Genomic DNA, 24567 nt, shown 5'->3' with positions numbered 1-24567 from the left:
TAGTCCTTACATTTTGTGAAATCCCAATTCCAATGGAAATGAGGAGAAGAGGACTTGATGAAAATATCTGATAATCCTTTAGTCCATTTGGAAGAAAACATTTAATAAAAAATATTCAAGAATAGGACGGGCAATTTCGTGTTAGATTTAAGACGTTATCATAACATTACAATAATTAAAAGACTGCTTTACTAGTGCCAAAATAAACGTAGAAAAGAATATAAAAACTTAATACACAAAATGAAAGTTACACAGGAATTTGGTATATGAAGTAGGTGGCATATCAGTAATGGATAAAAATCTGTAATTTTTAATAAAGAAAAATATTTAGAAGTCAACCTCAACAATAATTTAAAATGGATTCCAAAATGAATAAAATTAAAATCAAAGATGGATACTTGTTTATTTAATATTTATTAAAGTAAGGACGACCTTAGAAAACACCATGAAGGAAAAGTCACAAAGAAAAAGATCGAGAGATTTAAAAACACTTAAAATATCAAAAACACTATAAACAAAAAGGAAATGAGAAAGGATAAACCAGAATATTTGCTACATAAAAGAAAAGGTATAAATAAATTAATATAAAGGAAATACTTAAAATCTAGGAGGCATCTCAGTAGAAAATAATAGACAAAAATGCATAACCAGGTAGTGTTTTTAAAAGTAGCTTTTCTAATGAATGTCTGAGAAAATGCTCACTAGCTTAAAATGTAAGTATTAAAATATTTAAAAATCATTTCCATGTTTGTTGGAATTAATTATGCAATATCATAATACACAGTATAAATGAATGCATTAGAAGACATTTTAACATACGGAAATAGAATTGAGATATCTAAAGTAACATATTCAAATTCAAAGATAAAGTTTAAAAATCTTTATGGAAGTCCAGTTTGCAGTATGATTCAAAAACCTTTAAAATATACACACCTTCCTTTATACGTCAAGGGAATAATTAAACATGAATGAAAATGTTTAACTTTGGAAACAACCTAAGTATCCAATAATAAGGGATTCACTAAACACTTTACGGTGATTCATATAGTGGGTTACTACACAGTCGTTTAAAATGAAGTCGATGTGCATTTAAGGTCAGGAATTTCCTGTTCCTCAGTGCAGAAAAGCAGTTCAGAATGGTTCACATACAAAACGATCTCATTTCACAAATGTTATAAAGAATTGCATAGAATAGCCTGGATGGATATACTTCAAGATACTACATCCGAGTGTAGAAGAATTTTGGGCTTCTCTGAATTTTCTCATTTTTCTACAATGTGCAGTTTGTGCAATTTTGTGCAATTCTTTTTAACTTGTGCAATTTGTAAATTTAAAAAATTTTTAATTAAAAAAAACTAGTCCTTCTGGAAAGCAGCTGTTTTTCTCCATGATCTCACTCTGCAGCCTATGGTGTTTTGTTTCCTTGAGCTGATAGGAGAGAGATTCCTTCCTGGTCCATCACAGAGATGTAGTGCCAGCACATCTGTGACATCTCTGCCATAGGAGAACCACCTGGTCCCTGTGAATTGCTTCATTTCGAAAGCCCAGTTCCTGGAGGCCCTCAGGCTTGTTTGGAGCCAGAGCCTTGTCTGTCTGCCTTCTATTTCTCTGTGATTTCTTCTCCAAGCCCTGGTACATCCTCTTCTGATCCACCCTTAACGGGTCCCTGGACAAAACTACTCATGGAAGCCCCACATCCCATATGCATCTAAACATTTCAAAAGTGATAAATCAAGCTAATAAACTGTTAAACATAATATATTCTATTTTGACAAATATTCCTTCATGACAACAAAACAAAAAAATGTGCTTAAATCTATTGTTTTTATATGTCTGAAAGTTTTGGCAAAATACCGGAGGGAACTCGATTTGACTGTTATTGCTCTGCTCGGTGTTCTGTGCATGGACCAGTGACGTGTGGGTGAGTAATAAAATGGAAACACACACACATCGTGAGCAATTATCTCTTCTGCAGTACAATTCATTTCTCCTGCTTAATTTCAGCAAAATACTAAATATGTTACCATCAAGATTTTCATAATAATCTTGTTCTGGTGGCAATAATGATCTAAAGCAGGGGTTGGCAAACATTTTCTGAAAAGGCCAAGGTCAGAAACATTTTAGAGTTTGCAGGCCATCTGGTCTCTGTCACAACTGCTTGGCCTGCTGTCCAAGTTCAGAAACAGCCATAGACAATAAGTAAGCAAACAGGCATGGCTGTGTGTCCATAAAACGTTACTGATAAAAAATAGTTGGATTTGACCCATGGGCCACCTGTGTCCCTGTTGCAGGGTTTTCCCCTTCTTGGTGGCACATCTGGCAGCCACGCCGATGGTGTGGGTCTAACGACCCTCACTGGTTGCTCTCCTGAAGTTTGTTTTGTCCGTTTGCCTCATTTCACGATGACGCCATAAATTTGGAGGTTTGTTTTGTGTCACCAGAGTGAGATAATTTTGGAAGTTCTGTTAGTGAGACAGGATGTGGGTCGTTTTCTATTGTTCAAACCCAGGGAGGCTGATGGCAGGGTCCTGATGGCAAAGTTCAGAAAGAACGTCCAGGAAGGCCAGGGCCCCAGACGCTGCGAAATAATAGCTTCACGTCACCTTTCCTGTTTTAAACTTGAAAGACCTATTGATGAGCACCCACTCTGTGTCCAGAACCTAACAACCAACCAACAGACAAAAAAATCAAGGAAACCGAAACAAAAAATGCACCATCCAAATGTAACATTGTCTAAAATGGCAGGGTTTTCCTCATCATGCCCTCGGCCTCTCAGCTGCCTCAGTGTCCTTAGGTTGTGGATCTCGGGCCAGGAAAGCACGGTTCTTCCCTTATCTGCAGCGGCATGTATGCAAAAACCTGATGATTCCAGGCTGATGAGAGGGCCCCATCCACAGTGCCACAGAAGCTGATAGCGCAGCTCTCAGACCAGTCGTTCATAAAATCCCCTGTCAGGAGCCAAGATGCGCTGAGCTGGGGGTGTGCGGGGTCCTGGCTGCAGAGCCGGGACAGCTGCCCGCCAGCCCCGACCCGGGCCCCGCCCACTCTGATGAGGAATTCCACATCCCCTCTGGATTGCTGATCTTAGAACGTGGTTAAAAGTAACAGATAGGATGAAGGACAATCAATTCTCCCTTTAATTAGGGCTCGTATTTAATGCACCTTTCCTGCCTCAGAAGTACCACGAGGGAATTCCCCTGCAGGGATGAACTTTATTTTTTAGGGAGTTGAAACTTCAAGGTGGTCAAACCCTGAGCATGCTGTATTTCTAGAACTGGAGAAGAATTCTGTATCATGGAAAGAACAGTGAACCAGGGCTCAGGAGACCAGAGTGAAGCCAAGCCTCGGGTCCAGCTGGCTGCATGTCTTTTCAGAACTTCCCGCCTTTGTGAAACCACGGGGCTGGGGCGGGGGCTTCTGAGACCCTCCCAGTTCTTGGTGATGCTGCCCCACGGGACAGCCCAGTCTGCCGGCTTCCTTTTCTCCAGCTCATTCTTTTTGTTTTTAGCTTTATTTTATATTGGAGTATAGCTGATTTACAATGTTGTGTTCGTTTCAGGTGTACAGCAAAGTGATTCATATATCTATTCTTTTTTCAAATTCCTTCCCCACATAGGTTATTACAGAGTATTGAGTAGAGTTCCCTGTGCTGTACAGTAGGTCGTTGTCGATTATCTATTTTATGTATAGTAGTGCATATATGTTCCTCCCAAATTGCTAATTTATCCCCCCCACCATGTTTCCCCTTTGGTAACCGTAAGTTTGTTTTCTGTGTCTGAGTCTGTTTCTGCTTTGGAAATAACTTCATCTGTATCATTGTTTCAGATTCCACATGTAAGTGATATCATATGGTATTTGTCTTTGTCTGTCTGACTTACTTTCTCCAGCTCACTCATTCTTGATCTCTTCTCTCTGTCTCTCTGTAATCAATCTCTCTCTCTCTCTCTGTCTCTCTCTCATACACACACACACTTCTAAGGGTTTCTAAATATTTTTCAGGCTGTAGATCCTGACTAATTTAATCACAGTTTATCTCTGTTTTCTGTGGTCATTTTTTATAACTAGATTTGGAAACATTCTTTAAGACATTTCTATTCTAACTGAATTTAGATGTCCCCTCCGTTCCTTGAACATGTGAGCTTCTCATTTCTCTATCTGTGGTTCAGTTGAAATGAAATCTCAGGGTTGCACTTTTCTCAAGCTTGCCTAGATGCCAAGTGTTTGGAATCACTGTGTATCTGAAGATGGTATTTGGATACTACTTTCAATGAAGTAAAAACTGAGCTCAGTCGAAAGGTCTTGTTCTCTTTAATCTTCCGTAAGCTCTGGGCCCTCGTTACTGAAGTCAGGGCCCAGCTCCCCCTCCGTCACCTTCATTCGTCAGCAGCCTAGTTATTATGCTCTTTTGTTCGCCTTTCTATGTGAACACCTGTGAAATACTTTCTTTATCCTCAAATTCTAAAGCATTTTGCTCATACATTTCAGAGTGTAGGTCTCTACCAGGACCAGAACTGGGGTGAGGCATCGGTGGCACACAGGGTGCAGAAGTTGAGGAGATGCTTCCTCTCTGGGTAGTGCAGTGTTGAATTCTTCGCATCTGGGTAGAACAATGATTGTCCCTTTCTAGCTTGAAGCATAAAGAACATCCGACATCCAGAGACAGACCCACCATGGACAAGTGGCGACTTCCTATGTTTTTCTCAGGCTCCGATTTTCTTATAGATTCTGCCGTTATCATTAGCGGGTCTGTGCATTTTAGTGTTTAAGGGGGTGAGGGCTTTCCTTCTGGATGTTCTTTGATAGTTTGTTAGGACTTTGGGAGAAGCTCTCAGTTCCCAAGAGCCAGACACTATGTTAAAACAGAGTTTGGGACGCTGTAAACAAGGTTAGAAATGATATTTTAAATCTTACGAATACATGAGTTTCCCAATGAAGTGAACTTAGAAGGAGAAAATCAGAGGGTGAAGCTATGAGCCTTGTAAGTTCCTGGTCTATTTTTACACTTCCTAAGAGCCCACGAATGAGAAAAATTGTGGAATTGCTTGGGAAACTCTGAGGTCCCACACAAACATCAAGGATTCTTGCTTGAATTTATGATCCCAGATAACCCTTGCCCCTTCCCTTTCAGGGCTGCCCTTCTTTCTGACCTGAGAGATGTGTTTTCTGCCCTTTCACGGGTTACCCCAAATTATCAACCAAGAATTCTTGACTCTTCTCCTCTCAGTGCCAAGGAACATTGTGTTGCTTTCTTGAAATAAGCTTGTTTCCTTTGTCATTAAGCCTGGGGAGGGTGAGAACCACGCCTTTCTGTCCGTTTACTTGATTGTTCAGAGGTTTGGAAGGAACCTGCCGTCAAGGGCACTGGGAAATGTACCTGCCTTTAAGTTTGATGCTTGAATATCTTGACGACAGTTTGCTTATTAGATCTGCACATCCAGATTCGGTCAGTGTGGGAACCGGTTCAAAAACAATACGTCTTCCTCTCCCACAGAAGCCAACTCAAAAAACAATGGAAGGGAGTTTTCTTTCCAGCCTCACAAGGCACGTTTGGTGGGGGGGCAGGGGGGAAGGGTCCCACATAACAGCAGCAGGAAAAGAAATATCGATGTGGCTGGTCCTTGGCCCCAGGGATGCAGGCCCGACAGCACCGGAGTTTGCTTTGCTTCCTCTGCTCCAAGCTCACGCCACCAGGGCCCCCCGGGAACCACCTTCATGCCGTGGCCGTGAAAAGAGCATGTTTCCCTTCGAATTTTCTGCTTTTGCTGGAGGCTTCCAAAAACAGACACATGGTTCTCTTTGGTTGCAGAGACTTTAAAAAAAAAAGAAAACTGTATGTGTACACGGGCCAGATTTATTTATTTCTCAAGGTAAATTACCTTTGCCTTACCATTCAGGTCCTTCTCTTACAGAAGAAAGCCTTTGAAAAACATGTCTATTACCTGTTTGCAAGATTCCAATGATTTATACTCTGAGATGAATAGGGAAGTAGTGCATTTAACATTCCTATGTTTTGACAGAACGTCAAAGATGGCTATACCATCCACCCAGAGACTCTTGCTCATGCTGCCTGGGTGTCTGGGACGGTGAAAGGAGCATGTGCTTTAGAGCAGAATAGACCTGGATTTTCATTCTGTCCCTTTCACTCATCGCTGTGTGTCTTTGGACAACTCACGTTACCTCTCTGAGTCTACTATCTCATCTGAGAAATTATGCCAGTAATTCTAGCTTTTTGCTGTTGTGAGACATAGGAAAGGATACATCAGATCTTGGCCTACGGTAAACGCTTAGTAAGCGTTTACTTCATCATTTGCTTCATCATGTTCTTCCTAAGACACTTGGACTTGAAACCCTGTCTGCCCTGTGTGTGTTATTGGTAACAGGGCCCTATGTGGGAACCTCACCTTCTAGCAGGGACATACATCTTCTTTTGATGTTTTGGGCACAGAGGACGCGTGGGACAGAGATGGGTCTACTTCATCCCTGCCCTCTTAAAGGCAGTGACAGCACTCAGCTGGTGGACTTGCTGGACTTCCTGCTAGCTCCAGGCATGAGGGACGTGGCCAGGACAGCCTTCGTCTGAACCGGCCTGAGCACCTTCCCTAGGCATCTGTCATGGGAGCCGCGTTCTTTCCGACCTCATTGACTTTGAAATCAATTCTGTTGATGCAGAACTGCCCTGCTTAATGCTTTACACAGATCTTCTTTATTTGATTGGTGGAGTCACACTTCAGAACAGAGCAGCAAGTGTGACGCTCTGCAGAACTTTGACAAGTTACTAAGGAGTGAAAGCCCTGAATCTGCATGGGACCTGAGAGGTGGGATGGCCTTTGAGAGGTGGAGGACGGTGGTCTTATTTTGCTTATGAAGAAACCAAGTCCCAGAGAAGTGACGTGACCTGCTCAGGATCACACAGCTTTTAACAGCAGAATCAAGACTGAATCCACATTTCTCTTCCCAGTTTTCAGTGTCCCATAAGACTGTGGTTTCTTCATGGAAATATGTGATCCATCTGAGCCGTATTTTGGGATAAAGCCAATCATGTGTTGTCTTTTGTCTCCATTAGAATTCTCAGGCAGAAATCTTAACTTAAAAAATTAGCCTCGGGCTTCCCTGGTGGCGCAGTGGTTAAGAATCCACCTGCCAGTGCAGGGGACACGGGTTCAAGCCCTGGTCCAGGAAGATCCCACATGCTGCAGAGCAACTAAGCCCGTGCGCCACAACTACTGAGCCTGCGCTCTAGAGCCCGCGTGCCACAGCTACTGAAGTCCGCGTGCTTAGAGCCCGTGCTCCATAACAGAGAAGCCACCGCAATAAGAAGCCCGTGCACCACAACAAAGAGTAGCCCCCGCTCACCGCAACTAGAGAAAGCCCGCGTGCAGCAACTTAGACCCAACGCAGCCAAAAATTTAAATAAATAAATGTATAAAAAAAATTAGCCTCAACTCTACTGAAGGAGAAACTTACATTTTTTCCCCCTTTTTTAAGAGGAAGGGGGCCCTACTTATTCCTTGAAAAGAACTGTTTTGGGTTTTTTTTTAAAGTAAAATTTCTATCATTTTCCACCTCTAAAGGTTTGGGAACACGTTTGAAAACGTGTTCCGTCCATAAGTCAGCTGTGCAGCCTCCTCCGTTCTCCCACCAATGTTCCTCTCGTTCTCACCACCTTTTTCTCTCTCACCATCAGCCCCCAAACCCAGGGTCTTCAGCTCCTCAAGCCTGGATTACAGCGGAGGAGCCTTGCAAAATATCTCACTACCTGCACGATTTTCCTGATCCGTCCGGACTTGTGCTCCGACTCAGATTTAAATCTATCACTGACTCTAATCACACCCTCACACTTGCAGCCTCATTTCATACAGTTCCCCTGTTTCAAACAAATTTCTTCATCTGTGTCCAATTCAGAGTCTGGGCCTTTCAGGCTCTTCACAGCTACCCTCTGGGTGAATTTCACACGTCCTTGGGTTCTCCATCCGTCCAACTGGCTCCATCCAAGTCACCTCGGGCATACCCTTTTCCCATCCCTCTTGTCTGCTGACTTCCTCTCATCCGATGCAACAGAAATAACCTGGCCGTAGGCACTGGGAGGACTTCTGTCACCTTCCATATACTGACTGTGGGAACGTGGACCTGCAGCTTTTCCTCCCTGAATTTCAGCTTCTTCATCAGAAAAATGGAGGGCATAATGCCTATCTTAAGGGAGAAAACCATTGATAAGATGCTTTGCAAGCGTAATATGTTCTTCAGGTATCTCTGCTTGTGTCCACACCTTAGAGACACATCTTCCATGATAACGTGAACCCGGTAGTGCTTATAGCGCTGGGAGAACCTCGTTTGGGACAGAGGCCAGGCAGCTTCTGTTCTGATGCTTACTGGGGGTGCGGGGCAAGAGGTCACTATGAGGACCACTGGTTCCTAGAAATGGGAGCTCAGTTCCTTTGCCTTTATGACCTAAACGTCCACAAACTGGAGATGTAGCTGGTTTAGCAAATGCCCTTGTTTGAAATCCATGTGTTCCTTGGAGAATTATGGAAAATTGGTCCATTTATTTTTTTATAAGTGTCGTAAACTTTTTTTTAACATTTTTATTGGAGTATAATTGCTTTACAATGGTGTGTTAGTTTCTGCTTTATAACAAAGTGAATCAGTTATACATATACGTATGTTCCCATATCTCTTCCCTCTTGCGTCTCCCTCCCTCCCACCCTCCCTATCCCACTCCTCCAGGCGGTCACAAAGCACCGAGCCGATATCCCTGTGCCATGCGGCTGCTTCCCACTAGCTATCTACCTTACGTTTGTTAGTGTGTATGTATATGTCCATGACTCTCTCTTGCCCTGTCACAGCTCACCCTTCCCCCTCCCCATATCCTCAAGTCCGTTCTCCAGTAGGTCTGTGTCTTTATTCCTGTCTTACCCCTAGGTTCTTCATGACATTTTTTTTTCTTCTTAAATTCCATATATATGTGTTAGCATACGGTATTTGTCTTTTTCTTTCTGACTTACTTCACTCTGTATGACAGACTCTAGGTCTATCCACCTCATTACAAATAGCTCAATTTCGTTTCTTTTTATGGCTGAGTAATATTCCATTGTATATATGTGCCACATCTTCTTTATCCATTCGTCCGATCATGGGCACTTAGGTTGTTTCCATCTCCGGGCTATTGTAAATAGAGCTGCAATGAACATTTTGGTACATGACCCTTTTTGAATTTTGGTTTTCTCAGGGTATATTCCCAGTAGTGGGATTGCTGGGTCATATGGTAGTTCTATTCGTAGTTTTTTAAGGAACCTCCATACTGTTCTCCATAGTGGCTGAACCAATTCACATTCCCACCAGCAGTGCAAGAGTGTTCCCTTTTCTCCACACCCTCTCCAGCATTTATTGTTGCTAGATTTTTTGATGATGGCCATTCTGACTGGTGTGAGATGATATCTCATTGTAGTTTTGATTTGCATTTCTCTAATGATTAATGATGTTGAGCATTCTTTCATGTGTTTGTTGGCAGTCTGTATATCTTCTTTGGAGAAATGACTATTTAGGTCTTCTGCCCATTTTTGGATTGGGTTGTTTGTTTTTTTGTTATTGAGCTGCATGAGCTGCTTGTAAATTTTGGAGATTAATCCTTTGTCGGTTGCTTCATTTGCAAATATTTTCTCTCATTCTGAGGGTTGTCTTTTGGTCTTGTTTATGGTTTCCTTTGCTGTGCAAAAGCTTTGAAGTTTCATTAGGTCCCATTTGTTTATTTTTGTTTTTATTTCCATTACTCTAGGAGGTGGGTCAGAAAGGATCTTGCTGTGATTTATGTCATAGAGTGTTCTGCCTATGTTTTCCTCTAAGATTTGATAGTTTCTGGCCTTACATTTAGGTCTTTAATCCATTTTGAGCTTATTTTTGTGTATGGTGTTAGGGAGTGATCTAATCTCATATTTTACATGTACCTGTCCAGTTTTCCCAGCACCACTTATTGAAGAGGCTGTCCTTTCTCCACTGTACATTCCTGCCACCTTTATCAAAGATAAGGTGTCCATATGTACGTGGGTTTACCTCTGGGCTTTCTATCCTGTTCCATTGATCTGCCTTTCTGTTTTTGTGCCAGTACCATACTGTCTTGATTACTGTAGCTTTGTAGTATAGTCTGAAGTCAGGGAGCCTGATTCCTCCAGTTCCTTTTATCGTTCTCAAGATTGCTTTGGCTATTCGGGGTCTTTTGTGTTTCCATACAAATTGCGAAATTTTTTGTTCTAGTTCTGTGAAAAATGCCAGTGGTAGTTTGATAGGGATTGCATTGAATCTATAGATTGCTTTGGGTAGTAGAGTCATTTTCACAATGTTGATTCTTCCAATCCAAGAACATGGTATATCTCTCCATCTATTTGTATCATCTTTAATTTCTTCCTTCAGTGTCTTATAATTTTCTGCATACAGGTCTTTTGTCTCCTTAGGTAGGTTTATTCCTAGATATTTTATTCTTTCCGTTGCAATGGTAAATGGGAGTGTTTTTTGATTTCAGTTGCAGATTTTTCATCATTAGTATATAGGAATGCCAGAGATTTCTGTGCATTAATTTTGTATCCTGCCACTTTACCAAATTCATTGATTAGCTCTAGTAGTTTTCTGGTAGCATCTTTAGGATTCTCTATGTATAGGATCATGTCATCTGCAAACAGTGACAGCTTTACTTCTTCTTTTCCGATTTGGATTCCTTTTATTTCCTTTTCTTCTCTGATTGCTGTGGCTAAAACTTCCAGAACTATGTTGAATCAGAGTGGTGAGAGTGGACAACCTTGTCTTGTTCCTGATCTTAGTGGAAATGCTTTCAGTTTTTCACCATTGAGGATGATGTTGGCTGTGGGCTTGTCATATATGGCCTTTGTTATGTTGAGGAAAGTTCCCTCTATGCCTACTTTCTCTAGGGTTTTTATCATAAATGGGTGTTGAATTTTGTCAAAAGCTTTCTCTGCATCTATTGAGATGATCATATGGTTTTTCTCCTTCAATTTGTTAATATGGTTTATCACATTGATAGGTTTGCGTATATTGAAGAATCCTTGCATTCCTGAAATAAACCCCACTTGATCATGGTGTATGATCCTTTTAATGTGCTGTTGGATTCTGTTTGCTAGTATTTTGTTGAGGATTTTTGCATCTATGTTCATCAGTGATATTGGCCTGTAGTTTTCTTTCTTTGTGACATCCTTGTCTGGTTTTGGTATCAGGGTGATGGTGGCCTCGTAGAAGGAATTTGGGAGTGTTCCTCCCTCTGCTATATTTTGGAAGAGTTTGAGGAGGATAGGTGTTAGCTCTTCTCTAAATGTTTGATAGAATTCGCCTGTGCAGCCATCTGGTCCTGGGCTTTTGTTTGTTGGAAGTTTTTTAATCACAGTTTCAATTTCAGTGCTTGTGATTGGTCTGTTCATATTTTCTATTTCTTCCTGATTCAGTCTTGGCAGGTTGTGCATTTCAAAGAATTTGTCCATTTCATCCAGATTGTCCATTTTATTGGCATAGAGTTGCTTGTAGTAATCTCTCATGATCTTTTTTATTTCTGCAGTGTCAGTTGTTACCTCTCCTTTTTCATTTCTAATTCTATTGATTTGAGTCTTCTCCCTTTTTTTCTTGATGAGTCTGGCTAGTGGTTTATCTATTTTGTTTATCTTCTCAAAGAACCAGCTTTTAGTTTTATGGATCTTTGCTATTGTTTCCTTCATTTCTTTTTCATTTATTTCTGATCTGATTTTTATGATTTCTTTCCTTCTGCTAGCTTTGGGGTTTTTTTGTTCTTCTTTCTCTAATTGCTTGAGGTGCAAGGTTAGGTTGTTTATTCGAGATGTTTCCTGCTTCTTAAGGTGGGCTTGTATTGCTATAAACTTCCCCCTTAGAACTGCTTTTGCTGCATCCCATAGGTTTTGGGTCGTTGTGTCTCCACTGTCATTTGTTTCTAGGTATTTTTTTATTTCCTCTTTGATTTCTTCAGTGATCACTTCATTATTAAGTAGTGTATTGTTTAGCCTCCATGTGTTTATATTTTTTACAGATCTTTTCCCGTAATTGATATCTAGTCTCATGGCGTTGTGGTCAGAAAAGATACTTGATACAATTTCAATTTTCTTAAATTTACCAAGGCTTGATTTGTGACCCAAGATATGATCTATCCTGGAGAATGTTCCTTGAGCACTTGAGAAAAATGTGTATTCTGTTGTTTTTGGATGGAGTGTCCTATAAATATCAATTAAGTCCATCTTGTTTAGTGTATCTAACTTAAAGCTTGTGTTTCCTTATTTATTTTCATTTTGGATGATCTGTCCATGGGTGAAAGTGGGGTGTTTAAGTCCCCTATTATGAATGTGTTACTGTCGATTTCCCCTTTTATGGCTGTTAGTATTTGCCTTATGTATTGAGGTGCTCCTATGTTGGGTGCATAAATATTTACAATTGTTATATCTTCTTCTTGGATCGAGCCCTTGATCATTATGTAGTGTCCTTGTCTCTTTTCATAGTCCTTATTTTAATGTCTATTTTGTCTGATATGAGAATTGCTACTCCAGCTTTCTTTTGTTTTCCGTTTGCATGGAATATCTTTTTCCATCCCCTTACTTTCAGTCTGTATGTGTCTCTAGGTCTGAAGTGGGTCTCTTGTAGACAGCATATGTAAGGGTCTTGTTTTTGTATCCATTCAGCCAATCTGTGTCTTTTGGTGGGAGCATTTAGTCTATTTACATTTGAGGTGATTATCGATATGTATGTTCCTATTCCCATTTTCTAAATTGTTTCGGGTTCGTTATTATAGGTCTTTTCCTTCTCTTGTGTTTCTTGCCTAGAGAATATCCTTTAGCATTTGTTGTAAAGCTGGTTTGGTGGTGCTGAACTCTCTCAGCTTTTGCTTGTCTGTAAAGGTTTTAATTTCTCCATCAAATCTGAATGAGATGCTTGCTGGGTAGAGTAGTCTTGGCTGCAGGTTTTTCTCCTTCTTCACTTTCAATATGTCCTGCCAGTCCCTTCTGGCTTGTACGGTTTCTGCTGAGAGATCAGCTGTTAACCTTATGGGGATTCCCTTGTGTGTTATTTGTTGTTTTTCCCTTGCTGCTTTTAATATGCTTTCTTTGCATTTAATTTTTGATAGTTTGATTAATATGTGTCTTGTCGTATTTCTCCTTGGATTTATCCTGTATGGGACTCTCTGTGCTTCCTGGACTTGATTAACTATTTCCTTTCCCATATTAGGGAAGTTTTCAACTATAATCTCTTCAAATATTTTCTCAGTCCCTTTCTTTTTCTCTTCTTCTTCTGGAACCCCTATAATTCGAATGTTGGTGCGTTTAATGTTGTCCCAGAGGTCTCTGAGACTGTCCTCAGTTCTTTTCATTCTTTTTTCTTTATTCTGCTCTGCAGTAGTTATTTCCACTATTTTATCTTCCAGGTCACTTATCCTTTCTTCTGCCTCAGTTATTCTGCTATTGATCCCATCTAGAGTACTTTTAATTTCATTTATTGTGTTGTTCATTGTTGCTTGTTTCATCTTTATTTCTTCTAGGTCCTTGTTAACTGTTTCTTGCATTTTGTCCATTCTATTTCCAAGATTTCGGATCATCCTTACTGTCATTATTCTCAATTCTTTTTCAGGTAGACTGCCTATTTCCTCTTCATTTGTTAGGTCTGGTGCATTTTTATCTTGCTCCTTCATCTGCTGTGTGTTTTTCTGTCTTCTCATTTTGCTTATCTTACTGTGTTTGGGGTCTCCTTTTTGCAGACTGCAGGTTCGTAGTTCCCGCTGTTTTTGATGTCTGTCTCCAGTGGCTAAGGTTGGTTCAGTGGGTTGTGTAGGCTTCCTGGTGGAGGGGACTAGTGCCTGTGTTGTGGTGGATGAGGCTGGATCTTGTCTCTCTAGTGGGCAGGTTCACGTCTGGTGGTGTGTTTTGGGGTGTCTGTGGCCTTATTATGATTTTAGGCAGCCTCTCTGCTAATGGGTGGGGTTGTGTTCCTGTTTTGCTAGTTGTTTGGCATAGGTTGTCCAGCACTGTGGCTTGCTGGTCGTTGAGTGAAGCTGGGTGCTGGTGTTAAGATGGAGATCTCTGGGAGATTTTCGCCGTTTGATATTATGTGGAGCTGGGAGGTCTTTTGTTGACCAGTGTCCTGAAGTTGGTTCTCCTACCTCAGAGGCACAGCACTAACTCCTGGCTGGAGCACCAAGAGCCTTTCATCCACACGGCTCAGAATAAAAGGGAGAAAAAGTAGAGGGAAGTAGTAGAAGTATGAGGAAAGAAAGAAGGAAAGGAGGGAAGGAAGGAAGGAAGAAAAAAAGAAAGAAGCAAAGGCGGCAAGAAGGAAAGGAGGGAGGGAGGGAGGGAGGAAGGAGGGAAAGAAGGAAAAAAGACAGAAAGAAGATACAGTAAAAATAAATTATAATAAAGTTATTGAATTAAAAAATTCTTATTTAGAAAAAAAACAAGGGATGGATAGAACCTTAGGACAAATGTTGGAAGCAAAGCTATACAGACAAAATCTTACACAGAAGCATACACATACACCCTCACTAAAAGACGTAAACGGGGAAAAATCATAAATCTTGCTGTCAGAGACCACCTCCTCAATTTGGGATGATTCGTTGTCTAAAGGAGGGAAGGAAGGAAGGAAAGAAAGAAAGAACGAAGGTAAAGTATAATAACGTTATTAAAATTAATTATTAAGAAAAAAATTTTAAAAAAAACCATGGACGGATAGAACCCTAGGACAAATGGTGGAAGCAAGACTATACAGACAAGATCTCACACAGAAGCGTACACATACACACTCACAAAAAGGAAAAGGGAAAAAATCATAGATCTTGCTCCTAAAGTCCACCTCCTTAATTTGGGATGATTGGTTGTCTATTCAGGTATTCCACAGATGCAGCGTACATCACGTTGATTGTGGCGCTTTAATCCGCTGCTCCTGAGGCTGCTGGGAGAGATTTCCCTTTCTCTTCTTTGTTCTCACAGCTCCTGGGGCTCAGCTTTGGATTTGGCCCCGCCTCTGCATGTAGGTCGCTGGAGGGCGTCTGTTTTTTGCTCAGACAGGACGGGGTTAAAGGAGCCGCTGATTCGGGGGCTCTGGCACACTCAGGCCGGCGGGGAGGGAGGCGCACGGAGTGCGGGGCGGGCCTGCGGAGGCAAAGGCCGGCGTGACTTTGCACCAGCCTGAGGCCCGCTGTGCGTTCTCCCGGGGAAGTTGTCCCTGGATCCCGGGAACCTGGCAGTGGCGGGCTGCACAGGCTCCACGGAAGAGGGGTGTGGATCGTGACCTGTGCTCGCACACAGGCCCCTTGGTGGAGGCAGCAGCAGCCTTAGCGTCTCCCGCCCGTCTCTGGGGTTCGCGCTTTTAGCCGTGGCTCGCGCTCGTCTCTGGGGTTTGCGCTTTTAGCTGCGGTTCGCGCCCGTCTCTGGAGCTCCCTTAAGCAGCGCTCTTAAACCCCTCTCCTCGCGCACCAGGAAACAAGGAGGGAAGAAAAAGTCTCTTGCCTCTTCGGCAGGTGCAGACTTTTCCCCGCACTCCCTCCCGGCTAGCCGTGGTGCACTAACCCCTTCAGGCTATGTTCAAGCCGCCAACCCCAGTCCTCTCCCTGCGCTCCATCCGAAACCGAAACCCGAGCCTCAGAGCCTCAGCTCGCAGCCCCGCCCGCCCCTGCGGGTGAGCAGACAAGCCTCTCAGGCTGGTGAGTGCCGGTCAGCACCGATCCTCTGTGCGGGAATCTCCCCGCTTTGCTCTCCGCACCCGTTGCTGTGCTCTCCTCCGCGGCTTCGAAGCTCCCCCCTCCGCCTCCCGCAGTCTCTGCCCGCGAAGGGGCTTCCTAGTGTGTGGAAACTTCTCCTCCTTCACAGCTCCCTCCCACTGGTGCAGGTCCCGTCCCCATCCTTTTGTCTCTGTTTATTCTTTTTTCTTTTGCCCTACCCAGGTACGTGGGGAGTTTCTTGCCTTTTGGGAGGTCTGAGGTCTTCTGCCAGCCTTCAGTAGGTGTTCTGTAGGAGTTGTTCCACGTGTAGATGTATTTCTGGTGTATCTGTGGGGAGGAAGGTGATCTGCACGTCTTACTCTTCCGCCATCTTCAAGGTCCCCCCTCCCTTGCTGCTTTTAATATGCTTTCTTTGTATTTAATTTTTGACAGTTTGATTAATATGTGTCTTGGTGTGTTTCTCCTTGGATTTATCCTGTATGGGACTCTCTGTGCTTACTGGACTTGATTAACTGTTTCCTTTCCCATATTAGGGAAGTTTTCAACTATAATCTCTTCAAATATTTTCTCAGTCCCTTTCTTTTTCTCTTCTTCTTCTGGGACCCCTATAATTCGAATGTTGGTGTGTTTAATGTTGTCCCAGAGGTCTCTGAGACTGTCCTCGGTTCTTTTCATTCTCTTTTCTTTATTCTGCTCTGCAGTAGTTATTTCCACTATTTTATCTTCCAGGTCACTTATCCGTTCTTCTGCCTCAGTTATTCTGCTATTGATCCCATCTAGAGTATTTTTCATTTATTGTGTTGTTCATCATTGTTTGTTTCATCTTTAGTTCTTCCAGGTCCTTGTTAAATGTTTCTTGCATTTTGTCCATTCTATTTCCAAGATTTTGGATCATCTTTACTATCATTATTCTGAATTCTTTTTCAGGTAGACTGCCTATTTCCTCTTCATTTGTTTGGTCTGGTGGGTTTTTATCTTGCTCCTTCATCTGCTGTGTGTTTCTCTGTCTTCTCATTTTGCTTATCTTACTGTGTTTGGGGTCTCCTTTTTGCAGGCTGCAGGTTCGTAGTTCCCGTTGTTTGTGGTGTCTGTCTCCAGTGGCTAAGGTTGGTTCAGTGGGTTGTGTAGGCTTCCTGGTGGAGGGGACTAGTGCCTGTGTTCTGGTGGATGAGGCTGGATCTTGTCTTTCTGGTGGGCAGGTTCACGTCTGGTGGTGTGTTTTGGGGTGTCTGTGGCCTTATTATGATTTTAGGCAGCCTCTCTGCTAATGGGTGGGGTGGTGTTCCTGTCTTGCTAGTAGTTTGGCATAGGATGTCCAGTTCTGTAGCTTGCTGGTCATAGAGTGAATCTGGGTGCTGGCGTTGAGATGGAGATCTCTGGGAGATTTTCGCCGTTTGATATTATGTGGAGCTGGGAGGTCTCTTTTGGACCAGTGTCCTGCAGTTGGCTCTCCCAACCTCAGAGGCACAGCACTGACTCCTGGCTGCAGCACCAAGAGCCTTTCATCCACACAGCTCAGAATAAAAGGGAGGAAAAGTAGAGAGAAAGAATTAGTAGAAGTAGGAAGAAAGAAAGAGAGAGAGAGAGAGAAAGAGAGGAAGAAAGATAGAAAAAGAGAGAGGGAAAGGAAGGAAGGAAAGGAAAGGAAGCAGGAAAGAAGAAAAGGAAAGGAAAGAAAGGAGGGAGGGAGGGAGGAAGGAGAAAAGAAAGAAAGAAGATACAGTAAAATAAAATAAAGTATAATAAAGTTATTAAAAAATATTTAGGAAAAAAAAGGGACGGATAGAACCTTAGGACAAATGGTGGAAGCAAAGCTATACCGACAGAAGCATACACATACACCCTCACAAAAAGAGGTAAAGGGGAAAAAATCCTAAATCTTGCTCCCAAAGTCCACCTCCTCAATTTGGGATGATTCGTTGTCTATTCAGGTATTCCACAGATGCAGGTACATCAAGCTGATTGTAGAGCTTTAATCCGCTGCTCCTGAGGCTGCTGGGAGAGATTTCCCTTTCTCTTCTTTGTTCTCACAGCTCCTGGGTCTCAGCTTTGGATTTGGCCCCGCCTCTGCATGTAGGTCGCTGGAGGGCGTCTGTTTTTCGCTCAGACAGGACGGGGTTAAAGGATCCGCTGATTCGGGGTCTCTGGCTCACTCAGGCCGGGGGGAGGGAGGGGTACGGATGCGGGGCGAGCCTGCGGTGGCAGAGGCCGACGGGACGTTGCACCAGCCTGAGGTCCGCCGTGCGTTCTCCCGGGGAAGTTGTCCCTGGATCCCGGGAACCTGGCAGTGGCGGGCTGCACAGGCTCCCCAGAAGGGGGGTGTGGAGAGTGACCTGTGCTGGCACACAGGCCCCTTGGTGGCGGCAGCAGCAGCCTTAGCGTCTCCCGCCCGTCTCTGGGGTTCGCGCTTTTAGCCGCGGCTTGCGCCTGACTCTGGGGTCCGCGCTTTTAGCCGTGGCTCGCGCCCGTCTCTGGAGCTCCCTTAAGCAGTGCTCTTAAACCCCTCTCCTCGCACACCAGGAAATAAAGAGGGAAGAAAAAGTCTCTTGCCACTTCGGCAGCTCCAGACCTTTTCCCGGACTCCCTCCCGGCCAGCCGTGGCGCACTAACCCCCTTTAGGCTGTGTTCACGCCACCAACCCCAGTCCTCTCCCTGCGCTCCGACCGAAGCCCAAGCCTCAACTCCCAGCCCCGCCCGCCCCAGCGGGGGAGCAGACAAGCCTCTCAGGCTGGTGAGTGCTGGTCGGCACCCATCCTCTGTGCGGGAATCTCCCCGCTTTGCCCTCCGCTCCCCTGTTGCTGTGCTCGCCTCCGTGGCTCCGAAGCTCCCCCCTCCGCCTCCCGCAGTCTCTGCCCGCGAAGGGGCTTCCTAGTGTGTGGAAACCTTTCCTCCTTCACAGCTCCCTCCCACTGGTGCAGGTCCCGTCCCGATTCTTTTGTCTCTGTTTTTTTTCTTTTGCCCTACCCAGGTACGTGGGGAGTTTCTTGCCTTTTGGGAGGTCTGAGGTCTTCTGCCAGCATTCAGTAGGTGTTCTGTAGGAGTTGCTCCACATGTAGATGTATTTCTGGTGTATCTGTGGAGGGGAAGGTGATCTCCGCGTCTTACTCTTCCGCCATCTTCCCCTCCGCCCTCTGTAAGTGTCGTAAACTTTTTATTGAAGTATAGCACCATTCAGAAAAGGACACAGATCCTGGCATACAACTCGGTGACTTTTCACAAGGTGGATACACTTGTGAAACCAGCACCCAGGTCCTGCACTGGGATATTCCTGACTTTCCAGAAGCCCCCTGTGGCCCCGTTTGGTCACTAAGCGCCCTCCTCCACAAAGGCAACAGCTGTCCTGACATCTAACACTACAGGTGGGTTTTGCCCCTGAGAAGCCAAGCTCATCTCTCCCACCAGAACCAGCCAGCCTCTGTCCTTCCAGAGAATTCGGCTTTGCCAGCTCACAGCTCGCACATCAGCCTCCTTACCATCCGGACCTCCTCAGCAGGAGGCCTCAAGCAAGCATGTGTGTGGACGTCCCAGGAACACGCCCGGGGGTCTCTGATCTCCCCTGGACCCGAGTTATCTGGACGGAATGGGGTTCTCCCGACTGCTGGGAATTCTGCACACTGGGCGTCACTTTCTTAAGAGCAGTGCTTGGGTGTGTTCCTTGTAGAAATTGTCGTGCTGACACTTCGTTACAATTCAGATTTCCCAAGCTCTTGGCTTGATTTTTCTGGCGAGATTGGAAAGGTTATGAGTAGCACGTGGTCACCCTGCTGGTAGTTAAAAAATCAGAAGCACTGTAAACAAAAAGGAAATGAGAAATGACACAGGCCACAAACATTTCTGATCTCAGCTCCATAAAATCTCATCATGATTATACTCCCCTTTGGTCTTGCAAGAGGAAAGCAAGGCCACCATCTTCTTCAGGTACCTCATGCTAGTGTTTAATTACCTGCAAAGCCAAAAAGATTCATTTGTCTAATTCAAGTCTATCGATGCAATTTGAAGTCTTTGCCCTCTGGGTGAGTTCTCTTTTTAATAAATCAGGGTAAAACAGACATAATATTTACCATCTCAACCATTCTTACGTGTCCAGGTCAACAGCGGTAAGTACATTTACGGTGCTGAGCAGTCACTCTTCAGAACTCTTTTCATCTGGAAAAACTAAAACTCTGTCCCCATCAAATACGAACTCCTCGTCCCCCCACCCCCAGGCCCTGGCGATCACTATCTTACTTTCCGTCTCTGTGGATTCGACTCCTCTAGAGACCTCATACAAGTGGAATCACACAATCTGTGTCCTTCTGTGTCTGGCTTACTTCACTCAGCATAAAGTCCTCAAGGTTCATCCACGTTGCAGCAGGTGTCAGAATCCTGTTCCTTTTTTAGGGCTGAATACTACTCCACTGCATGGAGAGATCACATTTGCCTGCCCATCCAGCCCTCTATGAATATTTGTGTTGCTTCTACTTTTTGGCTATGGAGAATTCCTTTTGTTCTTTGGGGACAAAGAACAAATGTGTGGGACACACCTGCTAATAATCCTTCATTTGCTTGTAAAACTCTTTCTTCTCCTTGTCATCTTCAGGAGAAAACAAGTAAGCGTCTCTAGTTTTTCTTTATTATTCTAGTTTCTACCCATTTCTCCTCTCCTATACTTACTATAAATGTCTCCAAATTCTTTTCACTATGGAGAAGTGAATGGAATAGCCAATACTGTTTGCCTGGAAATTAAGGCGTCCTAGGACCTCCCCTTCCCATTGTTCAGTGGAATTTCTCACCCTCCGCCCCAGCTTGTCCTTAGACAAACCTCAAATGTCTTCTCATTGCGTACACCTTTCTGCTCCCCTCGCATGCCTGGTGTTTCTGCAAAGCTCTCATCGTACTGGGATGGCTCTTTCATCGCCCATCCCAGGCCGAGCCCTTGCACAGAGCAGAGTCACAGTACATGCCTCACTCTGGTAAGGAAGGAAGATTTCTAAGTTTGCCTAAACACCTCGAAATACGATATTCCAAAGTACATGTGCATTTTGTTTTATGTGATAGAGGATCTCCTTTCTGAACGTTAAAATTCAAATTGCAGTAAGAAAATGAATGTAGAATTTAAAAGGGAGATTGCTCTTTAAAGAATTCTGTTGTGAATCCTTTTACCAAACAACTGTGCTCTTCAATGTAAGCCTCACTGAGGATTTATTTACACTTGTACGTCTTTGTTTTTGAGGAAAGTAGACTGCAGAGAGTTCATAGTTAACCCGACTCCCCATCCCAATGGGGATGCTAAACCCGTCAGCTTTCCTCATCCTGTAGATGACAGTAATTAATGTGTTTTTCCTCTGAAATCCTATTTTAGCTGCTTCCTCTTCAAACTCCTCCTATTTTGGATAGCTCTTTTTCCTACCCTACTGAGATAATTTAAAATATGGTTTCTTTTTTCAGAAATATTGGTAATAGTTCCTCTGGAATGGCACATTCTGCAGCTCTAATCTCTGCTGAAAGGCTACTGGGGAGTCTGTGCTTTTCCCCAGGGCCAGAGGGCAGGAAGGCTGAGATTACCAACCAGTAGCTCCCACGTGAAGTATGTTATCTCTATTTTACTGGCCGAAATATGAGGTCGAGTGGTTAAAAGTCAGAGATGATAGGGAAGGAGGCAAGAATGCTGACTTTAAAAAAAATCACCAGATACTCCTTCTTGCAGTTTCAGTGATGCCTGATGCTTGCTTTTACAGTCCAAAACTTTTTCACACCTTTGAGCCAATTTTCTTCACTGAGATAGTCCAACAGTTTCTGGATAGATCTTCTGGCTCATCTTATAAAAGTGTAACTAAACTTCCAAAGTAGGTTGGTCTAGCCTATTTCTCAATTCCATGAAGGGAATATATATATATAGTGCGTATGTATATGTATATACAGTGGTGAAATCTGTGAATTCATGTCACGCAGTGGCTCCAGCATTGCGTCGGCAGTAAAGACAGTCTGTGTCTCCCTTGTGTCAACACTGACCTCCCTGGTCTTTGCTTTATCCTACCCAGACCTTCAGGCATTTTTAAGAAATGGGGAATGGGCACACATTAAAAGTTCTTTTGAAAAAGGAATTGCAGATTTTTAAAACAACAAAGAAAAAAGCAACAGAAATGAGATATCTAATTATCATTTCCCCCTCCAAAAAAAAGTAAAGATAACTTGACTGAAATATCAAAGAAGGCAAAAGTGTGAGAAAACGTGCGTCATTAAACTAACACAGCACCAGTGGCTTATGGCCACAACTGTTGAGGAATCTGTGCCGGGCGTAATGCAGATGGGCACCAGAGTGTTTATGAACCAGTTGATATTATGTCTGAGATAAACTTCAAAATAATTCATTTAGAAAAATATTAATTGCCAAAATTGACACAAGATGAGGCAGAGTATTACAAAAAACAATAACCACAGAAGAAACTGAAAAGATACTTGAAGATTCTAATCCCTTTCTTACCCTCTACCCCAAAAGTACCAGTATTAGGTGGCTTTGTAGATGACCCATCAAATTTTGAAGGAATAGAAAATTATTTTGCTATTGAAACTTCTTTAGGATATAGAAGAATATGAAACATTTCTCATTTTATTTGTGGAATAATTCATGTTCTCAGAATTGATTAAGCTACTGATCAAAAGAAAAACTACAGGAACATCTCATTAATGCATATGGATGACAAATCCAAAGCAAAATAATGATGAATCAAGTCTAGGACTATATTGAAAGAATAATATACCATGATCAAATAGGGTTTACTCCAGGAATAAAAGTGAATCTAATATTAGGGTACTTACCAGTTTGGATCAGTGGATCAAAGGACAAAATACATTGTGTCATTGCAGTAAATCTCCCAAATACATTTATCTAATACTGACTTGAACAATGTCTATTTCTTATAAAACTTGGAATTAGCAAGACGGTGCCTTAAAATTAGAAAAAATATATATATGTATTTCATATATATAATAAATAGTGGCGTTAATGGCAGTACACTTTTGGAAGGATAAATAGGTTTTATCTCTCCTACTCACAGTTTTGGACTGGCTTCGAGACCCATCACTTCTCAGCAGGAACGCATGCTTGAGCTAGGTAGCAATCTCCGCTCCATCAAGACTCCAACAGGATTTCTTTTTCCCACAGGACAAAGTGATTCTAACATTCATCTGGAAGAATAAACAGACAAGAATCATTAAGAACGTTTTGAACAACAGAGTCAGAATTTACTTTGATATACATGAAAATATACCATAATGTGATAACTGGGCCAATGGAAAGAGGAACCAAGATACTCAGACTACTGGAAGGATGGCATTTGAAATTATTAGATAAAAGATGGATTATTTCATGTCTTGTTACAGTAAAATTCAGGAATTATAAAGAGAAGTATTTTGTGTACTATGCAATGGTATTATGTTGACTGTTAACTGCTTTGTTAGAAAACTACAGAAAGGGCTCAGGGTATTTTAACACCATCCCATAGTCATACAATTGGGTTTATTACACTATCCTAATTCACCTAAAGAATTAGATCAAGGTTATTTTCTTACAGCCTTGTGGGTTGATAATTATAAAAAATAAAAATTACACAGCGCGTATTCTATGCCAGGCACTTTTCTAAGCTGTTGAGGTATATGAATACATTTAATCATCACAACAACCGTAGGAGATCGGTAGTGTTATTATTTCCCATTAAGTACATCCGCGAGGAGCCAGGGGTGCACCGACTTCTCCGCGATCACGGTCACACATCTAGTAAGCGGAGCAGTTAGTACCTCAACTCAGGCTCCGGGTCTGTAAGACCCTCCCTCTGCTGGGAAGGAGCTCGCGGTGGCAATCAGGGGAAGGAGCTCAGTTTTCAGGCCCTAACGTGCCTTTCTGCTCCGCGCAGGGACCTGATGCCGAGGACCCTGGAGGGGCAGATCACCATGGAGAAGACGCCCAGCTACTTCGTGACGCGCGAGGCGCCTGCGCGCATCTCGGCCATGTCCAAGGACACCAAGCTCCTGGTGGTGGTGCGGGACCCGGTGACCAGGGCCGTCTCGGACTACACGCAGACGCTGTCCAAGCGGCCCGACATCCCCAGCTTCGAGAGCCTGGCCTTCAGGAACCGGACGGCGGGCCTCGTGGACCGGGCGTGGAGCGCCATCCAGATCGGCCTGTACGCCGAGCACCTGGAGCGCTGGCTGCGCCACTTCCCCGCCCGCCAGCTGCTCTTCGTGAGCGGCGAGCGGCTGGTGCGCGACCCGGCCGGCGAGCTGGGCCGCGTGCAGGACTTCCTGGGCCTCAAGCGCATCATCTCCGACAAGCACTTCTACTTCAACCAGACCAAGGGCTTCCCCTGCCTCAAGAAGGCCGAGGGCAGCGGCCGCCCTCACTGCCTGGGCAAGACCAAGGGCAGACCCCACCCCGAGATCGACGGCCAGGTCCTGCGGCGGCTGCGTGACTTCTACCGGCCGTTCAACCGCAAGTTCTACCAGATGACGGGCCACGACTTCGGCTGGGACGGATAACCTTATAATTTAAAAAGAAAAAAAAAATATCAGAAGATAATATATTTTTTTACCAATCGGTAGAGAAGAGGCAGTTTAATATTTGCGCTGCTGATATTTCAGTATTTTTTTCCCATGAATGTTGTTAAAGAGATTGTTCTCGAGATTGTTCTCGCCTCCGCCCTCACCGTCATGTACAACTGTGCGCGCAAACATCTGGAGAAACAAAAAAGGAAACGTGCACGCATCTAACTAAATTCTCTCCATTTTCACTTCATGTTTTATAGGCACAGTTATGAAGTATGAGCATCAGCTGCCGTGAAAACTTTTAAGAAACTCCTGAGGGTATAGCTCGTGCTCTCTCT

The 24567-nt window shown here is 43.6% G+C and overlaps 1 protein-coding gene across 1 annotated transcript in view; it reads left to right on the top strand.

The window, feature by feature from the left end:
* Positions 1 to 24223, top strand: part of HS3ST3A1 (heparan sulfate-glucosamine 3-sulfotransferase 3A1) — an 86624-nt gene extending 62401 nt beyond the window's left edge. The window contains exon 2 of the mRNA XM_030861377.2: positions 23602 to 24223. Coding sequence (XP_030717237.1) covers positions 23602 to 24223 — 622 coding nt within the window. The remainder of the gene's footprint in view (positions 1 to 23601) is intronic.
* Positions 24224 to 24567: the final 344 nt, after the last annotated feature.

This window comes from Globicephala melas, chromosome 20 (genome assembly GCF_963455315.2).
Source record: "Globicephala melas chromosome 20, mGloMel1.2, whole genome shotgun sequence".
NCBI classification, from domain to species: domain Eukaryota; kingdom Metazoa; phylum Chordata; class Mammalia; order Artiodactyla; family Delphinidae; genus Globicephala; species Globicephala melas.
Note: the sequence above shows the minus strand (reverse complement) of the source record. Positions and strands in the feature narration are given on the sequence as shown.